At 38.9% G+C, this 20933-nt stretch overlaps 1 protein-coding gene across 1 annotated transcript in view; it reads left to right on the top strand.

Annotated features, from left to right (window-relative positions):
• The window catches only part of SPTA1 (spectrin alpha, erythrocytic 1), a gene marked incomplete at both ends in the record, with an annotated part of 83488 nt that overhangs the window by 43249 nt on the left and 19306 nt on the right, over positions 1–20933 (top strand). Inside the window, 14 exons of the mRNA XM_079725910.1 lie at positions 59–202; positions 738–841; positions 1291–1453; positions 1716–1847; positions 2357–2494; positions 2691–2795; positions 3844–4052; positions 5255–5375; positions 5975–6096; positions 6589–6721; positions 7238–7336; positions 8295–8457; positions 9061–9137; positions 12209–12418. Coding sequence (XP_079582036.1) covers positions 59–202; positions 738–841; positions 1291–1453; positions 1716–1847; positions 2357–2494; positions 2691–2795; positions 3844–4052; positions 5255–5375; positions 5975–6096; positions 6589–6721; positions 7238–7336; positions 8295–8457; positions 9061–9137; positions 12209–12418 — 1920 coding nt within the window. The remainder of the gene's footprint in view (positions 1–58; positions 203–737; positions 842–1290; positions 1454–1715; positions 1848–2356; positions 2495–2690; positions 2796–3843; positions 4053–5254; positions 5376–5974; positions 6097–6588; positions 6722–7237; positions 7337–8294; positions 8458–9060; positions 9138–12208; positions 12419–20933) is intronic.

Genomic DNA, 20933 nt, shown 5'->3' with positions numbered 1-20933 from the left:
ATTTCCTCTGTCCACCTGGAATGGATATATCATATACATTTAACTTTATTCCCCATAGTTTTTCCGAGGGAACTGTGATCAGGCTGAGAGCTGGATGGTGGTACGTGAGAATTACCTAAGGTCAGATGATAAGGGTTCCTTAGACAGTCTGGAGGCCTTGATGAAGAAACGTGACGATTTGGACAAAGCAATCACTGCCCAGGTAATAAAAACTAACATAAGAATTCCAATAATAGCTATTAGTAATAATAACAGAAATTCTACACATGTTTGTAGTTTATACTTATTGTAATTCCCATTTGATTCTTAGAGAAAACTCTGAAGTAGGCAGGGCACATGGTGGCTTAGTCTTAGCCAAGTCACTTGTGACATTGGACTTTTTACTTTAAATCCAGCTTCTTAAAACTTGACTTTTAAAATTGGAAGCTATTTTATATACTGCCTAACATCCCATCCAATGTAGGAATCATCATCTACAATGGCCATGGGAAGTGTCTCTTTTATAGGGAACTCAGCACCATACTGAGATGGGAAGTAGCTCATTTCTGTATCGTTATTGTTTCTCCTCTTGTTGAGTTAAAATACACCTCCCCATAAGGCATTTACCTTTTGGCCTTGGTTTTGTTTCCCTTTGTGAAGCCACAAAGATATCACAGACCTTTTCTAAGAGGGAGTCTGGGATTGCACGAAGGGCCTAATTTCTGTTCATCTGGGCTTTTTCTCTTTCTTTTATCTAGGAAAAGAAGATCACTGAACTAGAACTTTTTGCTGAGCAGCTCATAGCTGATGACCACTATGCCAAGGAAGAGATTGCTGCTCGGCTCCAACGGGTACTAGACAGGTCAGGCCCAAGCAATTGTTTTGTGAGTTATAGGTAGATGTAGCAAAGTGGCCTCTTTGTCAACATTGAGGATGGTGATAACACTGAGTTCTCATTTCTAAATGCCTAAAACTATCTTGAAAATTTGGGAAATGTTCTGATCTAGTCTCATAGAATGAAAGACTTGGAAGTTACCTTAGAAATTACCTGACTTAATCATTTTATTTTATATCTGAAAATAATGAGACTGTGTTATACATAACATATGAATACATAATAATATATAATATATGTAATATATAAGGAAATATATGAATAAATAATATATAACTATGTTATATATATGACATAAAAATATATAAATAATGAGAGGAGAAAGGGCAGGTAAGCAAATAAGAAGATTCATGAATATGGCATCAAAGCTTGGTGGAAGGGTAGAAGACAGAGAATAATCTAGCCCCGATTTCCAGATGGAAGGCTCTCAAAGAACAGCTGATTGCTGAGCGAACGAAACTTGGAGACTATGCTGACCTAAAACAGTTCTACCATGACCTCAAGGACCAAGAAGAATGGATCAGTGAGATGCTGCCCATAGCCTGTGATGAATCCTACAAAGACCCCACCAACATTCAGGCAAGTTCAAGATAAGAATCTTGGAAAACTTCAATATACTCAGATTGTTAGGTGAATGGTCACCTTGTGATACTGAACACTTCCTTACTGGTCAGAGCACTGTTACTGCCTTCAGGGACTTCTGAGTCTAACGTTGAGTGAGTTCTTCAGAAGTTATCATCACCTTGGTTATGATAGAAATGTTAACTCTTCCTTTTAAACAGAATTTATCTCATCTTGCTTCCTACATTAGGTGGTAATTTAGTTTCTGCTTTCCCTTCAGAGAAAATATCTGAAGCACAAGACCTTTGAAAATGAGGTCTATGGCCGAGCTGAGCAGGTGAAAGGAGTCATCACCTTGGGGAACACTCTGATTGAGAGGAGGGCATGTGATGGCAATGAAGAGACCATGAAGGTAGGTTCTGCTCACAATGGGTTTTGGGCTACAAAGGCACATGAAGAGAAATCTTTTATACTCTTTCAATGTTTCCACGTGTAGGGATATGGAATATGTTTCATAGTTGTCTTCCCTTTGATTTTTGCACAAAGGAGGAGGAAAATAGTGATGCTCAGACCTTATCACTCCCATCATACTCTGTACCTTGACCTCCAAGAAAGCTTTAGACTTAATTCCTATGTGTTATCATGCTTGCCTTATATTTACTATCCCTACTAACAAGAGCTTTGATATTTAGGCATCAGCCTCCATAATCAGCCCATGACCCTTTATTCAAAATTTCTTCTAACACCTCACATTGCTTTCCCAGATTTAAACCAGCATAACTGATTTAAAATATCAATATATAAGATTCCAGTACTGGCAGATTTTGACTAGACCCTAACTCCAGAGTCTCCCTACGTTATCCTTTCAAGTTGTCACAGGACCCTAAACACCATAATGACCACTCAATTTTGGGAGGCTAGGGTCAAGTAGAAGAGTTGGAGAAAAACTGGGACTACTTGTTTGAGAGAACAACTGACAAAGGACAGAAGCTCAACGAAGCTAGTCGCCAGCAGAGGTACAACACAGGCATCCGGGACTTTGAGTTCTGGCTCTCAGAGGTAATTATACCTGGAAATGGTGTGGGCATGGGAGCTTAATAAATACTTGTCAGATAAACAGACTTTTGCATGAACAATTTCCTTGACTCTTCTTGGGAAAAGTTTGGGGATGTATTTGCTAATCTTGGTCTCCTTAAAGACAGTTTGTGTCTGGCAGCTTTATTTATTTATCCTTCATTTATCCTTCCATTCCAAGGCAGAGACACTGCTGTCCATGAAAGATCATGCCAGGGATTTGGCCTCGGCAGGAAACTTGCTAAAGAAGCATCAGCTATTGGAAACAGAGATGTTGGCCCGAAAGGTAAGTAGTGTTGGAATCCCACTCCTCTGGCCAGAATGGAAATGTTTGTGACTTTTCTCTCTCCTGTCTTAGGAGTCCATTTGAAAACATAGGCTTGCAAAACTGAACTTAGTGTTCTCATCCACCAGTCATTATAATCAGGTCAAGTCCATGGGCTTCAGAGCCATTAACCTATTTTCATTAAATTATATTGAATAGATTCTAAGACTCCAAGAAGTAGATCCTAAAAATGATCTTGTTTACTTTTTAATGACCTATGTATATAAACTCACTCTCTTCCAAAGCTGAATATCTGATCTGGTCTTTGAGAGAAAATAGAAGTTTATTTTACAGAACTACTGAAAAAAAAAAAAAATAAGGGACACATGCTGTGGAGTTGAACTACAAATACACTCTGAAAATTTTATGGAGCATTCCAGTTGTATCCTAATATCACGCATAGATGTGTCCTGGGAGCTGTAATAAACATTCAGACAGGTGTTCATTTCACACTGGAGCATTTTATATTATCGGTTTTATTGGGTAACACAAATACCCACAGAAAGGGCAAGAAGTCAAAGGCTTTCTAAGTTGTTTCAGGACTTGATGATATTCGCTGTGACATCACTAGGGGGCAGACTTAGAATGCAAAGAGACACAGAAGAAGGCTGTGTTCTGGGTGGGACCAGCCTAAGCATATTACCAATAGAGTAGCTTCTTCTTGAATATTTCAATCCATCAATCTGTGTCATACTGTGAAAAGATAGTTCTGCTTGGAGACACAGCATTGTTTACCAAGGTCTTATGTTCCATATGGGGAGAGGAAGAAAATACAGGGGAAAACATCAGAAGGCCAAATGTATAGTTCGAATAATGTAGCCATGCTATCCATATTGCCTCTGGTCTTGCCCTTATCCAATCTGAGTTAAAAGAGCATAAGGTCAAATTCATTATCTTCAAAAATGTTCTATTTGACCCAGTCTTTGAACTTGAGCTAGTGGTGGTTAAAGTCCAGGGTCTACTTAATACCTATACTGTACTATTCACTGAGGACACTTGGGCTTTCTAGGATGCACTCAAGGACCTGAATACATTGGCTGCAGATCTGATCTCCAGTGGGACTTTCAATACTGACCAGATTGTGGAGAAAAGGGATAATGTCAACGAGCGCTTCCTGAATGTCCAGAAATTGGCAGCTGAACACCATGATAAACTGAAAGAGGCCTATGCCTTGTTCCAGTTCTTCCAGGACCTAGACAATGAGGAATTCTGGATAGAGTATGTGCTGCCAGCTCACATTGCATGGATAGTCCAAGAAAATAGATAATCCACCAAACATGTTCTTACTTGATGCTGAAATGAAATACATAGTTGCTTCTTGCAATTCACATTACTTCTTAATCATGTCTGCCTTAGCCTAAAATGAACATTGGTTTTATTTTTCCCAAATTTTTTCACTGTACGCAGACAGAGGAAGACAGGCATGGAGGGAGTGGGAAGCAGTTCACATACATTCTGGGAAGAAAATTAAGAAACTGTATATATTTGTTTTGGATAGTTCATAAAATGTGTAATGCTCATTCTGAATGAGACAGCTGAGCATTTACAACTTACCGGACTGATGAGATCTTTGTCATGATTCTTTCTGTATCTTGTGTATCTATTGTAATATGCCACTGAACTTGACACTGGCATAAAATGTTACATAGTACCTGGTATGGTATTATTGCTATTATTGCTAATTCGACTTTTGTTGTAAAAAATATGATTGGAAAATCTTAGAAATTAAATTATTTGCCCTACTTCCACCCTGCCTCATCATGTTCCTCTTCTACAAACCTGCTGATTCTTACTTGTAATCAACGAATTAGAGGAAAGAAATGTGCATAGGGCAACTAGTAGGATATTTTTGAACCTTTTTAGAAATAGTAAGAAGATATAATCTTGTCTATGAAGTCTTTTACCATGCTTCATGGTGATATACAAACATTTTATGCTCAGAACCTATCCAACGGCTATGATTCCTATAATGTTCCTCTTTATACCTATTCTACCTAAATTAGTTACTGATATTAATAGACAAAAATGACAAAGGTCATATATGCATATATGTTTGTATATGTATATATGTAGGTGTGTGTGTCTCTAATTTTCACATTTTTTGAAAGAGAAACATTACTGTAAGTTCTTGAGCAAAGAGGAGAAGATACACACATAGACAGGCAAAGGAAGTAATGGGAAGGCTGTTACGACTATGCATATGGTAGAGATCAATATGCTATTTTAACTTGCATTGCCACAAGTCAGATATTTTGCTGAAAGCCTCTGCCTCTAATTAACTTTGTGATTAATGATACCACAGTGTTCCAGAATTTACCCCCACACCACCCCCAGCCAAACACACACTCTTAGAAAACCTTCATTTTAGGATGACCTCAGATGTCTAAAGTCTATATTTTTTGTCTTTTCCTTGGTCTTAGGGAGAAGTTGGTACGAGTGCGATCCCAGGATTATGGGAGGGATCTGCAGGGGGTTCAGAAATTACTGAAGAAACACAAACGCCTAGAAGGGGAGTTGGTGGCACATGAACCCAGCATCCAGGTAAGAATATGAAACCTGAAAAGACTGGGATAATCTAATAGTAGTCCATGTTATGGATAAATAGGTTGAGGCTACAAAACGTGAAGGTGGCGTGCCAAGGTCACATAGAGAGTTAGTCGTAGAGTTCACTAGTGTTCTCCTCCACATTTTGTCTCCTGTGAACAGAAGAATCTGCATGGAAACTCATGCTCTTCCGTGGAAGGAGCACTTTTAGTCCAGGGTACAATTGCTGACAATTAGGTTACAGTTTGGGACATCTGGAAAAGCTGTACCTGAGCTGAGCTGTATGGAAAGAGGGCAACACTGAGTCTTGTCTTGGCAGCAGGGTCACCTTGTGACCATGAATAATGCATAAAGCAGATCCTGGAAAGTAGCCTCATGCAAACGTCAATGTATTTGTTCAAATACTTGGTAAAGTTTAGCTTGCTAGATCTTACTGCAGCTTTCTTCATTCTCCCAGGATTATCAGGACCACCTCGAGTACCTCCAGTTTGTAAATGAGCACGAGGGTGTGAAGGACTAGATACTTTGCAAGGAAACTGTGGATAAATGGGGAGAGGTTGTGGGGTAATGTGACATGGAGGGGGTGTGTTCTTCAGAATGTGCTGGATATGGCGGAGAGGCTGGGAGACAAGGCTGCCGTGGGGCGAGAGGAGATCCGGGAGAGGCTGGATCAGTTTGTTCAACACTGGGACCAGCTTAAAGAGTTGACCAAGGCTCGGTGAGTTGGGGCTATGAGGCCCAATTCTCTTCTTGAATTGCAGGTATTCGGTTGGTATGGAGAAGATACTTAAGTGCTTGCTCAGCATTTCTCCCCAGCTACCAATCTCTGTCTAATTTCTAAGTGCCTGCTCAAATGCCAAGTTTTCCATGAAGCTTTCCCCATGTACCCCAGGCAGAAATGACACTGCCTCTGTGTTCTGAATATACCTCTACTCTTGTGCTTACTTGCAGCTGTCTTTTATCATTGTTGCCCTACATGTGTTATCCTTCATACCACGTTATCCCCCACATCCCCGTTTTACTTTATACATCTCCCCAGTTTTAACATTACATGCAGTGCTTAGTAATAAAAGAATGAAGGGATATTTTTCTCCCTTATAACCATATAGTCCTATAGCCAATTAAAATCTTACAAGATAGTTCCACTCTGCTACATTCCCGTTGCTTACTAGTTTTTTCTTATCTTTTGGGGTTTACTTTCCTCTTATAGAGGGATTCGGTTGGGAGAGTCCCTAGAATACTTAGAATTCATGGAGAATGCTGAGGAGGAGGAAGCTTGGATCAGTGAAAAGGAAGCTATGGTTACCCGAGGGGATTCTGGAGACACTTTGGCTGCTACTCAGGTGAGTAACAGGCTGAATGGATCAATTTTCTTCTCTTTAATTGGAATCTTTTCTTAAGTAGTCAACATTTTCACCTGTAAAATTAGAATCTTTCTTCTGGTGGAAGAAGAATACTTTCAGGTCAGTTCTTAGTATATGATGTTCTTGATACTTAATATTTTTCTACTAGATGGAATGTTTCCTAGAATTATGTAAATTTCAATGTGGGGAAATCCTTATGTATTACCTTGATCAACACTCATTCCCAAATCCAGAAAAGTCTAAGGTCACATGGTAAGTTAGAAACAATGTCACTTGTATTCCTTTGGCTCTTTTTCTGGTAAGATTGCCTTTCTGGCTAGTGAAGAGTTTGGGGAGAGGAATTTAGTGGAGCTATGCAGGAGTAAGTGGACACTCATCTAGTCTGACAATTTAGTTGAATCATCCCTGGTGGATGGCATTAAAAGGAATCAGAATGTAAGTGGCATAGATTGTCTAGTCTTGGAAGTTTTGATTCTCACTGACTCATTTATGCAGAGCTTGCTAAAGAAACTCGAAGCTTTGGAGAATGACTTCACTGTTCATGAGATCCGAGTGCAAAATGTGTGTGCTCAAGGAGAAGAAATCCTGAGCAAGGTGAGTTGTGCTAGGGGTTCTGAGTAAAAAAAGGATTTTCAAAAAAGGATTGGCCCAAATGTAGAATCATGAGCAGTGATAAAATCATACATAGAACATTGATAATCTCTCCTAAGCTGGATTTTTGTTATTGTGTTATTGTTTCAGTAAATAATTTCTTATTCAATTTCTGTTTTCTGGAAGTTTTTTTTTCGAGTTCTTATAGGTGTACTTTTTAGATTTTTTAAAAAATCATTTGTTGACACTCTTACTCTTATCCTCTGCAGAATACAGCCTTTAAAAATATCTTATATGTGACTTGCTTTGGTCATAGAGTATTGTAAGAATGTGAAGAAATTTCTTTGCATGCCTCTAGAGATGAGGACCCCACTGAAACCTCTTTGTAATTTGAGAACCATTGTTTTGTTTAACTGCCTGTTTTAATGGAGTCTCAGTGATCTAAATGCTGAATCCTAAAGAATACAAAACAGTCCTAAACAGAGATGACTCTGTACCTTCAAGATGCTTACGCCAACTAAGAAGATCACACTTATATGGGCAAACATGAGAAGATTGTCCAAATGTTGGGGTAGAAACAATCATCTGGGTGGAATAGATATTATGCTATTATAGGTGAATAACAGAATAATTTCACTAGACCTAGAAGGGGTCTATCCCCCGATGCAGGAGACACGGGTTTGTGCCCCGGTCTGGGAGGATCCCACATGCCGCGGAGCGGCTGGGCCCATGAGCCATGGCCGCTGAGCCTGTGCGTCCGGAGCCTGTGCTCCGCAACGGGAGAGCCCACAACAGTGAGAGTCCCGCGTAACGTAAACAAAACAAACAAACAAAAGAGAGTAGCTATACATTTGGAATGGGAGAGATGAGAGCTTTTTAATAGTACTAAAGAATTCACATTTCTGGACCTGGACACACATCAGTATATCTGTCTCTCCTCCTTTCGACCTTGGTGTTACAGGAGGAAAGTCAGCATAAAGAGAAGATTTCTACCAAGATAGAGGCTCTAAAAGAAAAGACCCCTTCTCTGGCCAAGGCAATGGCTGCTTGGAAGTTACAACTGGAAGATGATTATGACTTTCAGCAGTTCAGCTGGAAGGCTGATGTGGCTGAGGCCTGGATAGGTATGACGTGTGAGGGCCAGGGTCTTAGGTTGGAGAAATGTTGATAATTCCATTTATAGAGTGGATCCTGGAGCTCTGTTGCTTACCATGGGAAGAAAGATGCTCCCTTCATTGCTCATTCCTATCCCATCTGGACACAATTACAATTACACTCACACATGTGCAAACACACACATGCCCACACACACACAAACACACAGAGACATATGCTGAGGGGATAACTAAGTACTATAATTCCAGAGAACATCTTTTTTGGAAACTGGTGATTTCACATGTGATATTCAGCAAGATAGGACCATGACAAAACATTCTAGGCAATAAACTGTGTGTTTGATTTACTTATAATTTATCTCTAGTCTGCAGTTTTCCTTATGAAACATTCAAAAGTCCTGTTGGCTCCAGCTCTGTTTCAGTCAGTTTTATCTTGCATAAGTCTAGAAAAACAATTCACTGGACACTACACTCCCCATATTCCAATGAATCATCTGCTTTGAGAGTCAGGAGGCTCTCTTGTGGTCTATAGTAAATATTCCTTTTCTCCTTACCACGGCTGATACAAGACCAACTCTATTTCCCTTCTTATTAATTATCTTTGTTCTTCAGCTGAGAAAGAAACAAGCCTGAAGATCAATGGCAATGGTGCAGACCTCGCTGCCTTCCTCACTCTCCTGGCAAAGCAGGTGAGAGCAGGGTTGCCTTGTTGATAGATGCCCGTGAAGTCCAAGACCCACAACACACAGAAGCTTCACACAGGATTATTTCATTCCTAAATTTGTGGTTTTATTGTCTGTAAGACCTGTAATATTGTTCCCCTTTCCTTCATGATAGAGATAATTTGCTAGTTTTCTCTCCCTCATCAGTCTTGCCAGTAGGTGTTAATTTTTATTAGAGAACCAATTTTTGGCTATATAATTTTTCTCTGTTGTATTTTTGTACTATATTCTATTAATATATTTTTATATCTTTATTATTTTTTAACTTACTTTGATATTACTTGATTTAAAAAAATTTTTTTTTAGTTTCTGCTTTATAACAAAGTGAATCAGTCATACATATACATCTATTCCCATATCCCTTCCCTCTTGCGTCTCCCTCCCTCGATTTTTAAAATTTTTAAGACAGATATTGAGGTTGTAAAATATTTAACCATTCTTCTTTTCTAATATATTGATTTGAGGATATACATTTTCCTCTAAGTAAACCCTTAGCTGCATCTCACAAATTTCATATGCTATTTTTGTTATCATTCAATTAAAAATGTTCTGTTATTTCTAACGTAATTTCTTTTTTGACCCATTCGTTATTCTGTCATTTATTTCTTAATTTCCAAATATTTGGGAATTTTCTAATTATCTTTATGACATTTATATCTATTTTATTCATCTGTATTTTTAAAACACCATCTATATTACTTTAGGAGGTCTATATCCAACAAATGGTCTCTTTTGGTGAATAGTCTTTGTACAATTGAAAAGAATGTGTATTTTGCAATAATTTATATTACCTATCAGGTTTTGTTACTTATGTTATTTAAATATTTGACTTTTATATATTTTAAAGCTAGGTAAAAAGTTGTGTTGACATTTAGAATTATGAAATAATCTTGATGAACTGATTCTTTTAATTATGAAGTTTCCCTTTCTCTCCAATAACACGTTTTTTTAACACTTCTTAAATTTTTTTCATATATGAGCATGCTATACCAATTTTCTTTTGTTTACTCTTTGCAACGTATATCTATTTCCAACCCTTTAAAAAATATTTCTATGCCTTTATATTTTTTTGTTTTTGTTGTTGATTTGGAACATTTATTTTATTTATTATTTATTTATTTATTTATTTATTATTTTTTTTTATTAGTCTCTGCTTAACATTTATAAATTGCAAAATGGTTACCACTGTAGCATTAGCTAACACCTTCATCCTGTGACATAATTACCATTTCTTTTTTAAGGTGAGAACATTTAAGATCTACTCTCTTAACAATTTTAAAGTACATAATACAGAAATATTAGCTATAATCACCATGCTGTGCATTAGCTCTCCAGCACTTGTTAATCTTATAAGTGGAAGTTTGTTCCCTTTGACCAATTTCTCCCCATTTCCCTCACCTCCCAGCCCCTGGCAACCACCAATGTACTCTAAGTTTGGCTGTTTCTCTAAGTTTGGCTTTTTTAGATTCCACATGTAAGTAACATTTTACAGTATTTGTCTTTCTCTCTGACACTTATTTCACTTAACATAATGCCCTCAAGTTTCATCCAAGCTGTTTCAAACAGCAAGATTTCCTTCTTCCTCCTGACTGAATAATATTCCATATGTGTATATCACATATCTTCTTTATCTATTGTTCTGTTGACATGCACTTAGTTTGCTTCTGTATCTTGGTTACTGTGAATAATGTTGCAATGAACATAGAAGTGCAGAGTGTCTGTATGTCTTAGATGTGTCTTTTATAAATATAATATAGATGAATATTGATTTATTATCTATTGATGATTTTAATGGAGTAGTGAATCCATTTACATTTAAAGTAATTAATTCATGAGTTTTATTTAAAGCTATAATTTGACACCTCCTCTACCCTATCCCCTATCCAACCCCACTTTTTTCAGTAATGATTCAAGATGTGATTTCAGTTTTCCTGAGGACTAGCCTTTTTCTGTTTGCTCTTAAAACTAGGGACTTTAGAGGTTTCAACTAAACCTCTTTCACTAAGTCTGCTCCTAACTGATGTGTCCTGATCTCAGCACTGTGAGACTGCAGAAAATTCTTAGATTTTAGATTCTTTAGACTTTAGATTCTTTAGATTTTACATTCTTAGCTACTATTTCTGCTTGACTTCTAGGACTTGTGTTTAGGAATCTATAAATACCCTGAGGGGGACATACAGGGAGATTATTGAGCCTCCTTTTCTGCAGCTCCCTTTTCATGATTTCCTCAAACTGTGGATTCCCCAGTTTCCTAGAACTCCAATTTTTGTGCCTTTAGTTCCATGAGATGATCAAAAGATCTGAGCATCTTCTTCCTCCACTACCTCACCCTGTACAGCTTATACTTCAAAGGGAAAAGTGACAGAGAGTATTACTCTTAGTTTGCTACTATTTCCTTCTCCCTGGAATTTTGATCCCTCAAGTTATAGCTACCTGAGTTACATTCTGATCCCTTTCAAACAGCTGATTTTTTGTACTTTTATCCAGCATTAAAAGTTGTTCTCAAAGGGAGAATTTGTCAAATACATACCACCCTGTTAAAGCTGGAAGTGGAATATCCTGAATTTTGTGATTCTGATATCATTTGCACACACACACACACACACACACATACACAATCATTTGTATAACTGGCACCTATATAAGGTCTTTTGTTAGTTTGAATACTTCCACAATTTCTAATAGTGTACTACTGCTAATTAGAATGCAAAATCTAATAAATGATATAAAAGAGTCTTAGAATGTGAGACTTAAGAAGGATTTAGTTTTAATTCGGAAATATTTGGAATATCACATCATGCTCCAATACTCCCTTAATATTAATTTTGTACCTAATCTAAAATCCAATTTTAAAACACGGGAATTTGACTATAATTCCAATCCCAAATGTTTACAAAAGTCTCTAAGTCCTATTTCATTTTCCTTGGGCACCACTCTAAACTCTTGTGTAGGTCCAATCTGGTGGAACCCAGGTATGAACGACCCCTTGGAATCTACATTATTTTTCTGTTCACAGTTTCTCTATGGGTCTTTCTCAGGACACACTGCATGCCAGTCTGCAGAGCTTCCAGCAAGAGAGACTGTCTGAGATAACTGACCTGAAGGACCAACTGGTGGCTGCTGAGCACAGCCAGACTGAAGCCATTAAGGAGCGCCATGCTGCCCTGCTGAGGCTCTGGGAACAGCTGCTGGAAGCTTCTGAAGCCCACAGACAGGAATTGCTGGAAAAACAGCTGCCCCTACAGAAGGTAAAAAAAAAAAAAAAAAAGATGAAAAACCATCAGGCCTCGATTATCTGTACCTTAGCCATGAAATCCAGAAATAGATACTGGAAACCGTGTTTGAATACTGTAGTCATTTAAGTGAGTACATTGCAAAGAATCAGGTAGACATTCTTATGAGCAAGAAGTAATTCATTTTTTTAGATTGATAGGGAGTATTTTTTTGACTGATATATCAGTTATCCAGCTGACTTATGATGGAAGCCAGGTACATATAATGGAAAGAAGTAGGTGAGACAAGGGATAGAAGATCTTACTGTATGAAAGAACTAATACTGGCATGTAGGAGTCAAGGTTGTCCTTGTCTTTTTTGCTAACTCAAATAAAAGGAATATTAGACATGTATAACTTGTGTTCTTATATTTCCTAGATGGGGGACCTTGCCTGTGTCACCTAACATTTCTGAACCTTGATTTATCTATTTATAAAATAGGGTAATATCACCATCATATCTCGTTCTATGTTATTATTATTAAAAGAGATAATAGATCTGAAAATGCAATATAAACCATCATGTTTTATATGGATATAAGTTTTAAAATGTTCTTTCTAGTGGTGGCTGCTAAGGTATTGAATGTTGATGATAAAAATATTAATAGTAAAAGGAAGTCAAGATGGTCAGTGAAATTACTGAGTATTTCTAGACCATAAGAAGTATTGTACCTGGCAACAAGTTAAGGGAAGTATTGTACCTGGCAACAACTTAAGGTAGGGAGTTACAGGAATCAGAAAACACACAAATACAAAATCAGACCCTTAATTAATTTCTACTCTATTTTTTAAACACTATTAGTTTCTGCTTTATAACAAAGTGAATCAGTCATACATATACATCTGTTCCCACATCCCTTCCCTCTTGCGTCTTCCTCCCTCCAACCCTCCCTATCCCACCGCTCCAGGCGGCCACAAAGTACCGAGCTGATCTCCCTGTGCTATGCGGCTACTTCCCACTATCTATCTACCTTACATTTGGTAGTGTATATATGTCCATGCCTCTCTTTCGCTTTGTCACAGCTTACCCTTCCCCCTCCCCATATCATCAAGTCCATTCTCAAGTAGGTCTGTGTCTTTATTCCTGTTTTACCCCTAGGTTCTTCATGACATTTTTTTTTAATTCCATATATATGTGTTAGCATACGGTATTTGTCTTTCTCTTTCTGACTTACTTCACTCTGTATGACAGACACTAGGTCTATCCACCTCATTACAAATAGCTCAGTTTCATTTCTCTTTATGGCTGAGTAATATTCCATTGTATATATGTGCCACATCTTCTTTATCCATTCATCTGTTGATGGACACTTAGGTTGCTTCCATGTCCTGGCTATTGTAAATAGAGCTGCAATGAACATTTTGGTACATGTCTCTTTTTGAATTATGGTTTTCTCAGGGTATATGCCCAGTACTGGGATTGCTGGGTCATATGGTAGTTCTATTTGTAGTTTTTTAAGGAACATCCATACTGTTCTCCATAGTGGCTGTACCAATTCACATTCCCACCAGCAGTGCAAGAGTGTTCCCTTTTTTCCACACCCTCTCCAGCATTTATTGTTTCTAGATTTTTTTATGATGGCCATTCTGACTGGTGTGAGATGATATCTCATTGTAGTTTTGATTTGCATTTCTCTAATGAGTAAAGCTGTTGAGCATTCTTTTTTTTTTTTTTTTTTTTTTTTTTTTTTTTTTTTTTGCGTTACGCGGGCCTCTCACTGTTGTGGCCTCTCCCGTTGTGGAGCACAGGCTCTGGACGCGCAGGCTCAGCGGCCATGGCTCACGGGCCCAGCCACACCGCGGCAGGTGGGATCTTCCCGAACCGGGGCATGAACCCGTGTCCCCTGCATCAGCAGGCGGACTCGCAACCACTGCGCCACCAGGGAAGCCCGAGCATTCTTTCATGTGTTTGTTGGCAGTCTGTATATCTTCTTTGGAGAAATGCCTATTTAAGTCTTCTGCCCATTTTTGGATTGGGTTGTTTGTTTTTTTGCTATTGAGCTGCATGAGCTGCTTATAAATTTTGGAGATTAATCCTTTGTCAGTTGCTTCATTTGCAAATATTTTCTCCCATTCTGAGGGTTGTCTTTTGGTCTTGTTTATGGTTTCCTTTGCTGTGCAAAAGCTTTTAAGTTTCATTAGGTCTCATTTGTTTATCTTTGTTTGTATTTCCATTTCTCTGGGAGGTGGGTCCAAAAGGATCTTGCTGTGATTTATGTCATAGAGTGTTCTGCCTATGTTTTCCTCTAAGAGTTTGATAGTTTCTGGCCTAACATTTAGGTCTTTAATCCACTTTGAGCTTATTTTTGTGTATGGTGTTAGGGAATGATCTAATCTCATACTTTTACATGTCCCTGTCCAGTTTTCCCAGCACCACTTATTGAAGAGGCTGTCCTTTCTCCACTGTACATGCCTGCCTCCTTTATCAAAGATAAGTTGACCATATGTGCGTGGGTTTATCTCTGGGCTTTCTATCCTGTTCCATTGATCTATCTTTCTGTTTTTGTGCCAGTACCACACTGTCTTGATTACTGTAGCTTTGTAGTATAGTCTGAAGTCAGGGAGCCTGATTCCTCCAGCTCCGTTTTTCGTTCTCAAGATTGCTTTGGCTATTCGGGGTCTTTTGTTTTTTCCAAACAAATTTTGAAATTTTTTGTTCTAGTTCTGTGAAAAATGCCAGTGGTAGTTTGACAGGGATTGCATTGAATCTGTAGATTGCTTTGGGTAGTAGAGTCATTTTCACAATATTGATTCCTCCAATCCAGGAACATGGTATATCTCTCCATCTATTTGTATCATCTTTAATTTCTTTCATCAGTGTCTTATAATTTTCTGCATACAGGTTTTTTGTCTCCTTAGGTAAGTTTATTCCTAGATATTTTATTCTTTTTGTTGCAATGGTAAATGGGATGATTTCTTGATTTCACTTTCAGATATTTCATCATTAGTGTACAGGAATGCCTGAGATTTCTGTGCATTAATTTTGTATCCTGCAACTTTACCGAATTCATTGATTAGCTCTAATAGTTTTCTGGTAGCATCCTTAGGATTCTCTATGTATAGTATCATGTCATGTGTAAACAGTGACAGCTTTACTTCTTCTTTTCCAATTTGGATTAATTTTATTTCCTTTTCTTCTCTGATTGCTTTGGCTAAAACTTCCAAAACTAAGTTGAATAAGAGTGGTGAGAGTGGGCAGCCTTGTCTTGTTCCTGATCTTAGTGGAAATGATTTCAGTTTTTCACATTGAGGATGATGTTGGCTGTGGATTTGTCATATATGGCCTTTATTATGTTGAGGAAAGTTCCCTCTATGCCTATTTTCTGCAGGGTTTTTATCATAAATGGGTGTTGAATTTTGTCAGAAGCTTTCTCTGCATCTATTGAGATGATCATATGCTTTTCTCCTTCAACTTGTTAATATGGTGTATCACATTGATTGATTTGTGTATATTGAAGAATCCTTGCATTCCTGGAATAAACCCCACTTGATCATGGTGTATGATCCTTTTAATTGCTGTTGGATTCTGTTTGCTAGTATTTTGTTGAGGATTTCTGCACCTAAGTTCATCAGTGATATTGGCCTGTAGTTTTCTTTCTTTGTGACATCCTTGTCTGGTTTTGGTATCAAGGTAATGGTGGCCTCGTAGAATGAGTTTGGGAGTGTTCCTCCCTCTGCTATATTTTGGAAGAGTTTGAGAAGGATGGGTGTTAACTCTTCTCTAAATGTTTGATAGCATTCGCCTGTGAAGCCATCTGGTCCTGGGCTTTTGTTTGTTGGAAGATTTTTTATCACAGTTTCAATTTCAGTGCTTGTGATTGGTCTGTTCATATTTTCTATTTCTTCCTGATTCAGTCTTGGCAGGTTGTGCATTTCTAAGAATTTGTGCATTTCTTCCAGGTTGTCCATTTTATTGGCATAGTGTTGCTTGTAGTAATCTCTCATGATCTTTTGTATTTCTGCAGTGTCAGTTGTTACTTCTCCTTTTTCATTTTTAATTCTATTGTTTTCAGTCTTCTCCCTTTTTTTATTGATGAGTCTGGCTAATGGTTTATCAATTTTGTTTATTTTCTCAAAGAACCAGCTTTTAGTTTGGTTGATCTTTGCTATCGTTTCCTTCATTTCGTTTTCATGTATTTCTGATCTGATCTTTATGATTTCTTTCCTTCTGCTAACTTTGCAGGGTTTTTGTTCTTTTTTCTCTAATTGCTTTAGGTGCAGGGTCATGTTGTTTACTCGAGATGTTTCCTGTTTCTTAAGGTGGGATTGTATTTCTATAAACTTCCCCTTGGAACTGCTTTTGCTGCATCCCATATGTTTTGGGTGGTCGTGTCTCCAATGTCATTTGTTTCTAGGTATTTTTTAATTTCCTCTTTGATTTCTTCAGTGATCACTTCGTTATTAACTAGTGTATTGTTTAATCTCCATTTGTTTGTATTTTTGTGTGTGTGTGTGGTATGCGGGCCTCTCACTATTGTGGCCTGTCCCGCCCTGGAGCACAGGCTCCGGACACGCAGACCCCGGATGCCCAGGCCCAGCGGCCATGGCTCAAGGGCCCAGCCGCTCCGCGGCATGTGGAATCCTCCCAGACCAGGGCATGAACCCGTCTCCCCTGCATCGGGAGGTGGACTCTCAACCAGTGCACCACCAGGGAAGCCCTGTTTGTATTTTTTACAGATCTTTTCCTGTAATTGATGTCTACTCTCATAGCATTGTGGTTGGAAAAGATCCTTGATACAATTCCAATTTTCTTAAATTTACCAAGGCTTGATTTGTGACCCAAGATATAAACTATCCTGGAGAATGTTCCATGAACACTTGAGAAAAATGTGTATTCTGTTCTTTTTGGATGGAATGTCCTATAAATATCAGTTAAGTCCATCTTGTTTCATGTATCATTTAAAGCTTGTGTTTCCTTATTTATTTTCATTTTGGATGATCTGTCCATTGGTGAAAGTGGGGTGTTGAAGTCCCCTACTATGAGTGTGTTACTGTCGATTTCCCCTTTTATGGCTGTTAGTATTTGCCTTATGTATTGAGGCGCTCCTATGTTGGGTGCATAAATATTTACAATTGTTATATCTTCTTCTTGGATCGATCCCTTCATCATTATGTAGTGTCCTTCTTTGTCTCTTCTAGTAGTCTTTATTTTAAAGTCTATTTTGTCTGATATAAGAATTGCTACTCCAGCTTTCTTTTGATTTCCATTTGCATGGAATATCTTTTTCCATCCCCTTACTTTCACTCTGTATGTGTCTCTAGGTCTGAAGTGGGTCTCTTGTAGACAGCATATATATGGGTCTTCTTTTTGTATCCATTCAGCCAATCTGTGTCTTTTGGCGGGAGCATTTAGTCCATTTACATTTAAGGTAATTATCGATATGTATGTTCCTATTCCCATTTCCTTAATTGTTTTTGGTTCGTTATTGTAGGTCTTTTCCTTCTGTTGTGTTTCTTGCCTAGAGAAGTTCCTTTAGCATTTGTTGTAAAGCTGGTTTGGTGGTGCTGAACTCGCTCTGCTTTTGCTTGTCTGTGAAGGTTTTCATTTCTCCATCAAATCTGAATGAGATCCTTGCTGGGTAGAGTAATCTTGGTTGCAGGTTTTTCTCCTTCATCACTTTTAATATGTCCTGCCAATCCCTTCTGGCTTGTAGAGTTTCTGCTGAGAGATCAACTGTTAACCTGATGGGGATTTTCTTGTGTGTTATTTGTTGTTTTTCCCTTTCTGCTTTTAATATGTTTTCTTTGTGTTTAATTTTTTTTTAATTTTTTTATTACTTTCTGCTTTATAACAAAGTGAATCAGTCATACATATACATCTGTTCCCACATCCCTTCCCTCATGCATCTCCCTCCCTCCCATCCTCCCCATCCCACCCCTCCAGGGGGTCACAAAGCACCGAGCTGATCTCCCCGTGCTCTGCAGCTGCTTCCCACTATCTATCTACCTCACGTTTGGTAGTGTATACATGTCCATGCCTCTCTTTCGCTTTGTCACAGCTTACACTTCCCCCTCCCCATATCCTCAAGTCCATTCTCCAGTAGGTCTGTGTCTTTATTCCCGTTTTACCCCTAGGTTCTTCATGACATTTTTTTTTAAATTCCATATATATGTGTTAGCATACGGTATTTGTCTTTCTCTTTCTGACTTACTTCACTCTGTATGACAGACTCTAGGTCTATCCACCTCATTACAAATAGCTCAGTTTCGTTTCTCTTTATCGCTGAGTAATATTCCATTGTATATATGTGCCTGTGTTTAATTTTTGCCAGTTTTATTAATACGTGTCTTGGCGTATTTCTCCTTGGATTTTTTTTTATATGGGACTCTCTGTGCCTCCTGGACTTGATTAACTATTTCCTTTCCCATATTAGGGAAGTTTTCAACTATAATCCCTTCAAATATTTTCTCAGTCCCTTTCTTTTTTCTTCTTCTTCTGGAACCACTATAATTCGAATGTTGGTGCATTTAATGTTGTCCCAGAGGTCTCTGAGACTGTCCTCAGTTCTTTTCATTCTTTTTTCTTTATTCTGCTCTGCAACAATTATTTCCACTATTTTATCTTCCATGTCACTTATCCATTCTTCTGCCTCAGTTATTCTGCTATTGATCCCATCTAGAGTATTTTTCATTTCATTTGTTGTGTTTTTAATCGATGCTTGATTCATCTTTAGTTCTTCTAGGTCCTTGATAACTGTTTCTTGCATTTTGTCTATTCTATTTTCAAGATTTTGGATTATATTTACTGTCATTATTCTGAATCCTTTTTCAGGTAGACTGCCTATTTCCTCTTCATTTGTTAGGTCTGGTGGGTTTTTATCTTGCTCCTTCACCTGCTGTGTGTTTTTCTGTCTTCTCATTTTGCTTATCTTCCTGTGTTTGGGGTCTCCTTTTTGCAGGCTGCAGATTCATAGTTCCCGTTGTTTTTGGTGTCTGTCTCCAGTGGCTAAGGTTGTTTCAGTGGGTTGTGTAGGCTTCCTGGTGGAGGGAACTAGTACCTGTGTTCTGATGGATGAGGCTCGATCTCGTATTTCTGGTGGACAGGTCCACATCTGGTGGTGTGTTTTGGGGTGCCTGTGGCCTTATTTTGTTTTTAGGCAGCTTCTCTGCTAATGGGTGGGGTTGCGTTCCTGTCTTGCTAGCTGCTTGGCATAGGGTGACCAGCACTGTAGCTTGCTGGTCGTTTACTGAAGCTGGGTGCTTGTGTTAAGATGGAGATCTCTGGGAGATTTTCGCCGCTTGATATTATGTGGAGCTGGGAGGTCTCTTGTGGACCCATGTCCTGAAGTTGGCTCTCCCACTTCAGAGGCACAGCACTGACTCCTGGCTGCAGCACCAAGAGCCTTTCATCTACCCAGCTCAGAATAAAAGGGAGAAAAAGTAGAAAGAAAGAATTAGTAGAGGAAAGAAAGAGAGAGAGAAAGAAAGGAAGAAGGAAAGAAAGGAAGGAAGGAAGGAAGGAAGAAAGAAAGAAGTAGGGAGGGAGGGAGGAAGGAAAGAAAGAAAGAGAGAAAGGAAGAAAGAAGGGAGGGAGGGAGGAAGGAAAGAAAGAAAGAAAGAAAGAAAGAAAGAAAGAAAGAAAGAAAGAAAGAAAGAAAGAAAGAAAGACAGGAGGGAGGGAGGGATGGAGGGAGGGAGGAAGGAAAGAAAGAAAAAGAAAGAAAGAAAGAAAGAAAGAAAGAAAGGAGGGGGAGGGAGGGAGGGAGGGAGGAAGGGAAGGTAGGAAAAAGAGAAAGAGAGAAGATAAGGTAAAATAGAATAAAGTATGATAATATATAGTAGCGTTATTAAAATAAAAAAGTAATTATTAAAAAAAAATTAAAAAAAAAAAAACAGACGGATAAAACCCTGGGACAAATGGTGGAAGCAAAACTATACAGAGAAAATCTCACACAGAAGCATACACATACACATTCACAAAAAGAGAACAAGGGGAAAAAAAATCGTAAATCTTGCTCTCAAAGTCCACCTCCTCAATTTGGGATGACTCGTTGTCTATTCATGTTTATCCACAGATGCAGGGTACATCAAGTTGATTGTGGAGCTTTAATCCGCTGCTTCTGAGGCTGCACAGAGAGATTTCCCTTTGTCTTCTTTGTTCTCACAGCTCCCGGGTCTCAGCTTTGGATTTGGCCCCGCCTCTCCGTGTAGGTTGCCAGAGGGCGTCTGTTCTTCACTCAGACAGCACGGGTTTAAAGGAGCCGCTGATTCGGGGGCTCTGACTCACTCAGGCCGAGGGAAGGGAGGGGCATGGAGTGCGGGGTGAACCTGCAGCGGCAGAGGCCAGTGTGACGTTGCACCAGCCCGAGTCGCACCGTGCGCTCTGTTCTCCCAGGGAAGCCGTCCCTGGATCCCGGGACCCCGGCAGTGGCAGGCTATCAGGCTCCCCGGAAAGGGGGCGTGGACAGTGACATGCACTCGCACACAGGCCTCTTGGCGGTGGCAGCAGCAGCCCCAGCGTCCCACGCCCGTCTCCAGGGTCCACGCCCTT

This window comes from Hyperoodon ampullatus (genome assembly GCF_949752795.1).
Source record: "Hyperoodon ampullatus genome assembly, chromosome: 2".
In the NCBI taxonomy this organism is placed as follows: domain Eukaryota; kingdom Metazoa; phylum Chordata; class Mammalia; order Artiodactyla; family Ziphiidae; genus Hyperoodon; species Hyperoodon ampullatus.
The sequence above is the reverse complement of the archived record's forward strand: the minus strand, read 5'-3'. Positions and strand labels throughout refer to the sequence as shown.